Source organism: Terrapene carolina, unplaced genomic scaffold (assembly GCF_002925995.2).
Source record: "Terrapene carolina triunguis isolate 2854851 unplaced genomic scaffold, T_m_triunguis-2.0 Scaffold68, whole genome shotgun sequence".
NCBI classification, from domain to species: domain Eukaryota; kingdom Metazoa; phylum Chordata; order Testudines; family Emydidae; genus Terrapene; species Terrapene triunguis.
This window is the reverse complement of record NW_020664419.1, coordinates 24,929,138-24,941,189: the sequence shown is the minus strand read 5'-3', so window position 1 is coordinate 24,941,189 and position 12,052 is coordinate 24,929,138. Positions and strand designations below refer to the sequence as shown.

At 41.3% G+C, this 12,052-nt stretch overlaps 1 protein-coding gene across 1 annotated transcript in view; it reads right to left on the bottom strand.

The window, feature by feature from the left end:
- The window catches only part of CPNE8 (copine 8), a 258,293-nt gene that overhangs the window by 74,400 nt on the left and 171,841 nt on the right, over positions 1 to 12,052 (bottom strand). The window contains exon 14 of the mRNA XM_029910832.1: positions 4,348 to 4,394. Within this exon, the coding sequence (XP_029766692.1) occupies positions 4,348 to 4,394 (47 nt within the window). The remainder of the gene's footprint in view (positions 1 to 4,347; positions 4,395 to 12,052) is intronic.

Below are 12,052 nucleotides of genomic sequence, written 5' to 3'. Positions count from 1 at the left end.
GTTTAATTAGATATGATGGCATATCTTTTGGGGGAGAACTGGTGTTATTTATTTCTTGTAATATTTGCAGTCATTAATCTGAATACTTCCTTCCATTTCCAGATACAATGGTGGACCACACATAGTGAGGCAAAATTTTTCTTCTTATTTATTGTCTGGCATAGCAGAACATAAAAGAGACAGAAGAAATCTAAAAATATGGATGGGAAAAAAATCAACTAATACAAGAGGGATATGTATTTCTCACATACATTCCTGGCTAACAGAATTCTGAATACAAAATCTCAGTGTACTAAGATCCTGAGTATTTTTTTTTAAATGAGCAACAAAATTAACATTAGCTTTTTCATCATAATAAGGATGCGTATATACTAGTGAGTAGGCTGGTAATTTTTATTTTTAGAAATGCTGACATATACTATACTTTTTAATGAAATTTACAACAAACACTGCTGAGGAAAAAACCTACGCATCTTTAAAACTCAGTTTAATATAATCTGGGACTGCACATTTGCAATCAAATGCCTGTATCATAAACACACAAGCTGTTGCATGGCATTAGTGGGCAGAGTTAAGGATGTCTGGGTGTCATATATATGCATTTCTAAACTTAAAGTTAAATTTAAGAGAAATCCAAACATGGTTAACTCTGAAATTTCTGGGTTTATGATACTTGTTTTTCAGATAATTACAACATTCCTCAAGTATATTTTACCTTAAATTACTGATACATGCTGTCATTCATAACTCTATCTTGTAAGTTTTGTCTGGGACTAGGGACTTAGAAAAGAAAGATGCTCTCAGGTAGGATTTATGATGCACTTCTTCTCAGACACGTGGTTCTCCTGGATTCCCTACCTACTGTGCTATATATTATGTGTGGTTTCTGTGGCTAGCTTCATAGGCAACTGACAATAACGGAAGTGTCCCCAAGTTCAAACTCTCCTATTTGTGGAGAGAATGTAGGTATCACTTATGGCCCAGATGGATGGAGAGATGTGGTCCGTATCAGTCAGCTCCTGTGGGGAAGTAATTATTCTTCACCCTTCGGTGCCCCAGGACCAGTGGCAACAACCTGCAAGTTGAAGTGAGAAAGAGGCAGACCACTGGATCCCGCTGAAGACATGCCACAATAGAAAGCGTCAGATTAGGAGACAAAATATACCTTCTAGACAGGACGGGGTGGGTACTGGTCTGTACAAACTGTGATGGGGCAAGGCCAGATGGCTATAGGAAAGTAGTGAGAAACAGGTATGTTAGCCCTAGGCTAACCAAATCCCTGTTACCATGGTAACCAAATGGCAGTTGCTCCAGGTTAATCAAGTCACCTGGGGCCAATTAAGATCCTCCCAGAAAGCAGTGGAGACAGCTAGGTTGATTGGGACACCTGAAGCCAATCAGGGGCTGGCTGAAACTAGTTAAAAACCTCCCAGTTAGTCAGGTGGGAGTGCATGTCAGGAGCTGTGGGAGGATGTTGCGCTGTTGGAGAGACTGAGCAGTACACACTATATCAGGCACAAGGAAGGAGGCCCTGAGGTAAGGGTGAAGTGGAGCTTGAGGAAGTGGGGGTTGCTGTGGGGAAGTAGCCCAGGGAATTGTATGCGTCCTGTTTCTAAAAGGTCAGCTACCATAGCTGATACTATTAGGGTCCCTGGGCTGGAGCCCGGAGTAGAGAGTGGGCCTGGACTCCCCCGTTTCTTCCCCTTATTAATCACTGAGACAGGGAGACAACAGAGACTGTGCAAGGGAGGATAGTTTCTCCTCACCTCCCTCGCTGGCTTATGATGAAAATGGCTCAGTAGGCTAAATATCACAAGCTAAATATGAATCACCAGTGCAACACTATTGCAAAAAAAGCAAACAATTCTGGGATGTATTAGCAGGAGTGTTGTAAGCAAGACATGAGAAGTAATTCTTCTGCTCTACTCCATGCTGACTAGGCGTCAACTGTAGTATTGTGCCCAGTTCTGGATGCCACATTTCAGGAAAGATGTCGACAAATTGGAGAAAGCCCATAGAAGAGCAACAAAAATGATTAAAGGCCTAGAAAACATGACCTATGAGGGAAGATTGAAAAAATTGGGGTTTTTTAGTATGGAGAAGAGAAGACTGAGATGGGACATACGTTTTCAAGTACATAAAAAGTTGTTACAAAAAGGAGTGAGAAAAATTATTTTCCTTATCTTCTGAGGACAGGACAAGAAGCAATGGGCTTAAATTGCAGTAAGGGCAGTTTAAGTGGGACATTAGGAAAAACTTCCTGTCAGGGTGGTTAAGCACTGAATTAAATTGACCAGGAAGGTGTGGAATCTCCATCATTGGAGATTTTTAAGAGCAAGTGGGACATACACCTCTCAGGGATGGTCTAGATAATACTTAGTCCTGTCATGAGTGCAGGGGACTTGGTCCCTCTCAAGGTCCCTCCTTCCAGTCCTATGATTCTAAAAACACCTATCACCCGTCAGTGAACACTTTTCACAAAGCAATCACTCCATATCTGGCCTCCCAGTCCTCATCCTCGAAGGAAACCTGCACATCACCTTCAAAAAATGAGCCTGGGAACTTAAATTCATAACTTTTCTGGACACTAAAAACCATATTTTTAACAGGGATACTGATTTTATGGCTCATTATAACAATTTGTAACACATCCTACTGCCTCTGCTAACCCTCTATTGTCCTACGACTGAAGGGATGTTAATTGCCGATTTCATTTTAAGTGATCTCCTACAGCATGTATGAACCCCTTCTGCTTAACAGTTTGTCCCACCTTTTATTTAGCTTGGACACTCTGGTTACTTTATCTAGACCTGAGGAAGAACTCTGTGAAGCTCGGAAACTTGTCCCTTCCACCAACAGAAGTTGGTCCAATAAAAGTTATTACCCCACCTACCTTGCCTCTCTTCTATCGCCAGTGCTATTCAATATCACCATTGCTGGTTGAGGGGTAAGCTTGAAGAGGCATCTGTCAGTGGCACTGAGGTGAATGTCATGTTACTTTGAGACCTCAAATATGACAACGGCATTGCCTTGTTGGCTCAATATGGTGAATCACTACAGCTGATGGCTGATATGGTCAGGCAAGAAGCAGCGCACATTGGTCTGATTATTAATTCAGATAAAATTACCTTCAAGCAGCCTCCAAATCTAGATTACAATCAGCTTAGTATTAACTTGTTTGGATGGGAGACGGAGCAGGTGACAACTGTCAAGTACTTGGAAAGCATCATAGACAATGCTCGAGGATGTTTGAAAGATATAAATGGTTGCATAGCAGTAACTGACACCACATTTTGAGCTCTTCAGTGGCCTTTGTGGAGACTTTGTGACATCAAACTTACCAGAAAGCTGAAGATTTATACAAAACAGTTACACTATCTTTACTTCATGGAAATAAAACGTGGGTGCTGAGGAAGGCTGAAGAGCAGGGAACTGATGTTTTTGAACATAAGAACAGCCATATTGGGTCAGACTAAAGGTACATCTAACCCAGTATCCTGTCTTCCGATAGTGGCCAATGCCAGGTGCCCCAGAGGGAATGAACAGAACAGGTAAACATCAAGTGAGCCATCCCCCTGTCGCCCATTCCCAGCTTCTGGCACACACAAGCTAGGGACACCATCCCTGCCCATCCTGGCTAATAGCCATTCATGGATCTATCCTCCATGAATTTATCTAGTTCTTTTTTGAACCTTTTTATAGTCTTGGCCTTCACAACATCCTCTGGAAAGGAGTGACACAGGTTGACTGTGCATCTTGTTTCTGGTTGTCTTCATCAGCTATTTCATATAAGTTGCAGGAGAAGATTAGCAATGAAGATATTCATGGCTGAACTCAGCAACCACCTCTATCAGCACTGGTTTGGTTTTGAAGGCTTTCTTGGATGGAAGATTAACGAACTACAAAGCATGTTTACTAAGGAATGCTGCTACACGGTGAGGGATCATGTGGTCACCAAAAGCTTTGGTGGCATGATAAGATCGCCAATGATGGACATATTGGCCTCCTTGCCTTGATAATAATGAACATGATGTTTGCAGGCCATCACAATGTTCACTTTGTTTGTTTATTATATCTCTTCCTCCCAACCCATTGTCTGTCTTGTCTATTTAAACTATAAGCTCTTTGGGGTAGGAACTCTCTCTTACTCTATGTTTGTACATTATAATAATGGGGCTTTGATACAGTTGGGGCCACTAAGCATTATAGTGACACAAATAATACACAATAATTGCAAATCTAAGCTGTGTAGAATAAATATAGAAATACATATGTAGTACTAAAGAAAAATTGTTCTGAAGCTGGACATAGCATTCAATTTTACAAGAAGCTACTTTTGCTACTCACCATTTGATGCTGTGAAATCAATAGCCACTGTGAAATTGATTTGGGTTCTGTCAAACAAGCAAATAGGAATCTTGTTAATAATACTATTGATAGTTGGAAAAATATGCAAGGGAGATAATATATCTTTTAATGCATTAGCTTTATGGTCAAAAGGTATCACTGCAAAATTCAAGTTAAAATCATTGTGCATTATTTTGTCTTTTATACAGTGTCATCAATTAAGCATCAATTCTTGAGGTTACTACTCTTCGAAACATAATTCTCCCTTACATGTAAATTACATTTGTGTAAGAGTCTCTCTCCCTTTACATATGTAGAAGCGTTATACAACTGAGTGGGTTTTCAGTGGTCCCATCTTGGAGAAACCTGTCCACCTCACCAAAGCTTCAGTTCAAAATACTTTACCAATTAATTTTATAGCAATAACTTCATACACTATCCACAGTATATGACATGTCAGGCTTTCATTTATTTTTGTCCCACCCCCCTCCCTTGGCCTTCCCCTTCTCCCTGACTTCAATACCAGGCAAACTGATTGAAACACAATATGTTGGGGAAGAATCAACACGGCTTTTGTAAAGAGTAATGAAGCCTAACCAATTATTAGAATTCCTTGAGGATTTTAACAAGCATATGAACAAAGGGAGATCTAGTGAAGTGGTTCTCAAACTAGGGCTGCCGCTTGTTCAGGGAAAGCCCCTGGCGGTCTGGGACAGTTTGTTTACCTGCCGCGTCCGCAGGTTCGGCCGATCGCGGCTCCCACTGGCCGGGGTTCGCCACTCCAGGCCAATGGGGGCTGCCACTGATCTAGTGGATATGGTGTACTTCTTGGACTTTCACAAAGCCTTTGACAAGGTCCCACGCCAAAGACTTCTCATGGATCGGTAATGGTTAAAAGATAGGAAATTAAGAGTAGGAATAAATGGTCAGTTTTCAGAGGGGAGTGAGGTAAGTAGTGGGGTCCCCAATGATCTGTACAGGACCAGTGCTGTTCAATAAATGATCTGGAAAAGGGGGTAAACAGTAAGGCAGCAAAACTGGCAGATGATATAAAATTACTCAAGATACTTAAGTCCAAAGCTGACTGCAGAGAGTTACAAAGGGATCTCACAAAACAGAGTGACTGGACAACAAAATGGCAGATGAAATTCAGTGTTGATAAAAGTGCAAAGTAATGCACATTAGAAAACATAATCCCAAATATACATACAAAATGATGGGGTCTAAGTTAACTGTAACCATTCAAGAAAGAGATCTTGGAGTCATCATGGATAGTTCCCTGAAAACATCTGTGCAATGCACAGCAGCAGTCAAAAAAGCCAACAGAATGTTAGGAGCCATTAGGAAAGGGATAGCTAATAGACAGAAAATATAATAATGCTCCCATATAAACCTATGGTACACCCACACCTGGAATACTGCATGTTGTTCTGGTTGCCCCATCTCCCAAAGATATATCAGAATTTGAAAAAGTACAGAGAAGGGCAACAAAAAATGATTAGGGGCATGAAACTGCTTAATATGCGGAGAATTAAAAAGTCTGGAACTATTCAGCTTAGAAAAGAAATAACTAAGGAGGGATATGATAAAATCATGAATGGTGTGAAGAAGAAAGTGAATAGGGAACGGTTATTTACCCCTTCCCATAACATGAGAACTAGGGGGTCACCCAATGAAATTAATATAAAGCAGCTTTAAAACAAACATAAGAAAGTATGTCTTCACACAATGTAAAGTCAATCTGTGGAACTTGTTGCCAGGGGATGTTGTGGAGGCCAAAAGTATAACTGGGTTCAAAAAAGAATTAGATAAGTTAATGGAGGATAGGTCCATCAACAGCTATTAGCCAAGCTGGTGAGGGACGCAACCCCATGCTCTAGGTGTCCCTAAATCTCTGCCAGAAGTTGGGACTGGACAACAGGAGATGGATCACTTGATAATTGTCCTGTTCTGTTAATTCCTTCTGAAGCATCTGACATAAGCCACTGTCAGAAGGCACAATACTGGGCTAGATGGACCATTGGTCTGACCCTGTATGGCCATTTTTATACTCTTAATGGCTAGGACAGGACACAATCTTGGGTCCAAGAGTCAGCTATCACTAAAGTCAAGTGAGAATTTACTGCCAAGGAACAAATATAACTGGTATTAAAATGGTATGCAAATCAGTGTGATCCACTTTGTTATACACTGCAGGGACTTCCTACCCTTATACTTGGGACCTTCAACAAAAATAAAAAGGAAATCTCAGGACCTGAACTGCTGTGTTCTAATGAAATAGAAAACAGGAGTCATGATTCTCTTTCATTTGAGGATTTTGGATTGGCAAAAAAGTAGGGAATGTGACTGTCCTGATCCCAATGGTGTTGAGAATCCACTTTAGGTTTAAAAAGATGGTAACATTTTAAGTGTGGCTTTCACCAGGACAAAGTACAACAGGAAACAAGCAAGACTGAGCAGCCAGCTTACTCACGCTATGAGCTAAGGTTCTGACCATAATGAACACCACTTCAATTTGGAGTTCTATCCTGAAAAGCATCTATGTAAAAATGGCAATTCAGAGACATGATTACTGATGTTAGTGACAGAGAAGGTTTTTTTTTTTTAATTTTAGCCCTTTTAAGACTAGAACTAGAACAGCAAAGATTGAGTGAGCAATAGTCTATTCCCCCTTGTGCACTGACATATTTTTGTTAAGTTCCAACCATCTAGTATACTTATTACTTGAATGTCCTGCAGCAGCAAATGGTCTTGATCTGCTGCCATTTCTCCCAGTCTGAAAAAATTGGGGATGGAATAAAAAGTGCTTCATGACTAGGTGCTTGAATTCTATTGCATAAACTCCAACAATTTGTAGTTATCAGGCAGATAATGGCAGATCCTACCTCTCAAGAAAGGCGAGACTTGCCAATACCTGTTGTGTCAGGAAGTCTTCAGTTCCCCTGGAATACTCATAATTTGTCTGAAATCCATGGAGATCAGTTCATGAAAACCTTTAAAACTTAGACCGGAAGCTGGACTTCGCTGAGGAGAGATAAAAGTTGTAGTCTTTCTGAAAGTATCAGAAACTTTGTAATCTTATGAAATAAGGCCTGCTGTTTTGCTTTATCCAGAGTCTGACTCAAAAGATGCTTGTCTTCTAAGGGTATGGCTATCAAGCTTCACTTGACCTACATCATCAGACTGTCAGGACCTTCATTACCATTTTGCATAGCTTATTGGCTATAAGGAACAAAGATGATGAGAAGCAGTGCAGGCCTGCCAGCTTTAGGGTAATGTACAAGAGAGTCTTCAGGCTATTTCCTTTGTCATGAAAGGGATAGCCAAAACAGCATAAGGTCAAGGACACTTACTTCACCTGAAGAGTTATTCTTGGTGTCCTTGCTGTCTCTGCTGGTAACAGCAGCTGCTGGGTTGCATTCTCCCTGCCTTTTTTTAAAAAGGCCCTTTGATGTGAGACACTGTATGAGGGGAAAGACCAGTCTTTTATCGGTGTTGTGGCTCAGGCACATAAATTCTCATTAGGAACTGACAGGGTGGAAGAAAAGAGGAATTTGTCATCCAGCCAAAATTCAAGCAATTTTTCCTCAGAGTAGGAAAAGCAACCTCTTCTTTGTGCACTTGTTTCTGGGTCTGCCATTCCGAGCTGCCTGGCAGCAGGAGACTGGGCCAGACAGATACTGAGTACAGCAGAGAGGAACAGGAAGAAATACAGGTAAAAACCAGATAAAAAAAGAAAAACAGTTGGCATAAGTAGAAAAAACTAAGACTAAATCTCAATTGGAAAATTAACAAAATCTTTTCACCCATCAGCCTTTTGCTAGTCTGTCTGATGGACACAGTTTCTGAAGAATTCCTCACTGTGGCATCATCTACTGCATTGCTTTATAACTGTCCCTATGCTGTCGCAGGTAAGAGGAACCCAATGATGAGGATTTGTGGATAATTCCTTGAAAAAGAAATGTTGTCCCCCATGTAGGCAGGAATCAGCATTTTGCTTTGCCCTGTGGGACTTGAAGGAGTCTTTAACCACCTGGTATAGCCATTAGCTACTGAAAAGCATGAGAAATATTGACTCTTTTCATGCCAATCAATGCCTACCTCCATTAGGATAAAAGGCTTCAAACTGGAACTAACCCTAGCTCTCAACTTGGTGAGCTAGAAGCTTCTATCGACATCTTTTAGTTATCTGTTTAGTAGATGGGCTAGAGTTGTCACTGAACTCTGGTGATTCATTGGTTTGTCATGGCTTCTGTGTCCTAATTCTTATATAAGGGATTCTTGCTGTGGTACTCAGAATTCTGTTGATCACCATATTTGGAAATGGGATGGGATTTCCCCCCTCCCCCTACCTCCCATCCCCAAGCAGCTTGGTCTAGCCTTTGTTTTGTGGGGAACTTCATCTTTTCCTGCATGTCTCTAGAGGTGCTGTGGCTCATACACAAAAATCCCTATTAGAAACTGACAGGGTGGAATAGAGGAGGAATTTGTCATCCAGCCAAGATTCAAGCAATCTTTCCTCAGAGAAGAAAAAGCATGTCTTCTTTGTGCACTCATTTCCATGCAGTAATTTTGACTGATCAAGCTGGAATAGCTTGAGTTTCTATGCATTGCTTTCCTTGTGTTGTTTCTTGGTTGAAATTTATAGTTGATAAATGTTTTTATGTGGCACAAGCAATTACTTGAAGGTTTAACCGTTTTATCAAAGACAGGCAAAAGATGGGGAACAATGGGTCTAGGCTTTGCAGTTGAATGAGTCAAAAAGCAGAACCTTACTATTCAGAGTCTTTTTCCTCAACAAGGGAGGAGTGATAGCTTGAAGATCCTCAGCTTGGGAAGGACACAGTCTCCAAGAAAGTGCTGGATATGGCAGGCTGCTGTTTCCAGTCAACTAAGTAGGTAACTAATGGGATGAGATTTTCTGGCTAAATTAACATTTGGGGAAACTTAGAGAGACAAGGGGGGGGGTGAGGTAATATCTTTTACTGGACTAACTTCTGTTTGTAAGAGATATAAGCTTTTGAGTTACACCCAGCTCTTCTTCAGATCTGGGAAAGGTACTGAGAGTGTCACAGCTAAATACAAGATCAAGCAGATAGTTTAGCACACTGGTTCTCAAACTTCATCGCACTGTGACCTCCACTTCTGACAACAAAAATTACTACAAGACCTTAGGAGGCGGGGACTGAAGCCTGAGCCATCCCAGCCCCGCTGCCCTGGGCGGAGAGGGAGCAAAGCTGAAGTCCAAGGGCTTCTGCCCTGGGCAGGAGGCATGTAATCTTAGCCCCCCACCCTCCCTTCCCAGGGCTGAAGGCCTTGGGAAGCCCTTGGGCTTCAGCCCCGGGCACTGGGGCTTGGGCTTTGGCCTCGGCCCTAGGCCCCAGCAAGTTTAACACCAGCCTTGGCAACCCCATTAAAATGGGGTCCTGACCCACTTTGGGGTCCCGACCCAGTTTGAGAACCCCTGGTTTAGCATAAGTAGTTAGCATATATTCTAAGGGACCATTCAAAGTGAAGTGGCCCATTAACACCTCTGTAGTCATAGAACAAAAAAGTTAGTGTGTTACAGATTGTTGGAATAAGCCATAAATCTAGTGTCTTTATTAAGACTATGAATTTTAGTGTCTAGCTAAATTATGAATTTAAGCTCCAAGGCTCATATTTAGAAAGCGTTGTGCAGGTTTCCTTTGAGGATGAGGACTGAGATATCAGATATAATGTGATTGCTTTGTGAAAAGTATTCACCAACAGATGATATAGCATTTTTGTCTTTTATCATTTTCCTGTTTGAGTTCATTTGAGAGCACAGAGATTGCCTGGTTTCACCCACATAGTTTTATTTGGGCATGTAGGCTTTCTACACTAGTACTTTTGTCAGTAAACCTTTTGTTGGTCGGGGTGTGAAAAAACTACACGCCCCTGACTGACAAAAGTGCCAATATGGACAGTGGTATGTGGGTGGGAGATGCTTTCCCGCCGATATAGCTACCGCCACCCAATGGGGGTAGTTTAATTATGCCAGTGGGAGAGAGCTCTCCCCCTGGCATAGAATGGCTACCCGGGAGACCTTACAGCAGCACAGGTCGGTAGTAACCTTACCGCTGTAAGGTCGGTAGTGTAGACATAGCCTTAGCGTACTGAATAAAGTACACCACGTGTTGTGATAGGCATGGGTAGGACCCATAGATCTTGAGAGGTGTGTTGTGGGAGTTGATCATTGTAGCAGTGGAGATATGCCTGCAAGTTTTGCACCTGTTGTTGTCCTGTCAGGGTCTGGTGCCACTTAGATTTGGTGTATCCTGGTCTGTGCAGAGTTTGCTTCTGGCGATGAGCTTGGAGAGGCTGGGCAGTTGTTTGAATGTAATTTGTATTACATGATTTCATAAAATTGCAGCCCTCTGTTTTTAACCCAAGCAGAAGAACAAGGAATGTAGGTCACACTTACAGGATTGGGAATTCTATCCAGCAAAGCAGTGACTCTGAGAAACAATTAGGAGTCGTGGGTAGATAATCAGCTGAACATGAGCTCCCAGTGTGATGCTGTGGCCAAAAGGGCTAATGCATACTGAGATGCATAAACAGGGGAATCTTAAGTAGGAGTAGAGAAGTGATTTTACTTCTGTATTTGGCAGTGGTGCGACTGCTGCTGGAATACTGTGTTCAGGTCTGGTGCTCAGAATTCAAGAAAGATGTTGATAAATTAGAGAAGGTTCAGAGAAGAGCCACAAGAATGATTAAAGGATTAGAAAACATGTCTTAGCGTGATAGATTCAAAGAGCTCAATCTATTTAGTTTAACAAAGAGAAGATTAAGGGGTGACTTGATTACAGTATTCAAGTATCTACACGGGGAACAAATATGTAATAATTGGCTCTTCAATCTAGCAGAGATAGGTATGGCTGGAAGTTGAAGCTAGACTTCAGACTGGAAATAAGGCAGAACTTTTAAACGGTGAGAGTGATTAGCCACTGGAACAATTTACCAAGAGTCATGGTGGAAACTCCATTTCTGACAAATTTTAAATCAAGATTGGATGTTTTTCTAAAAGATATGCTCTAGGAATTGTTTTGAGGATGTACTTTTGCCTGTATTATACAGGAGGTCAGACCAGATGATCACAATGGCCCTTCTGGCCTTGGAATCAATGAAGAGTGTTCGTGTGTGTCAATTTCATACCTATAATAATTGTGATATAAAATAAGACCAAAGCAAACACTTATCTTTATGAGTTATCCTTTCATTTTAATCTATGCTTGTTTTAGAGTTATTTCTATAGAGAAATTAATAAGAAGTAGAACCAATCACTTTCTCCTCCCACCGCCACAACCAAATGTAAACGTAAAGTATTTATGCAATGATCACACAGAGGTCACTAGATTTCCTTTAGTGTTTCTTTAGCTGTCATCTCATATTACAGATGCATAGCCAGAGAGAACAACATTACCAAAGACCACGACAGCTATAATAAACACTGTAAATACAGTTCTCCAAGCTCCACAGTTCTGCACTGTGACTTCACATAGTTTCCTATGCTCTAATGTTTTGCACCTTTATAGTATGTAGTTGAAACATTCAGCCCTCAAACTGATCTCATGCAGCATCAGAGAAAGAAGCTGCAGAAAACTGGAAACCCAGTTATACAGTGCAGCAATAGCTGCTCTACAGCCAAAATGCTTCTGAAATAAATGTAGTCAAACTTTACTAA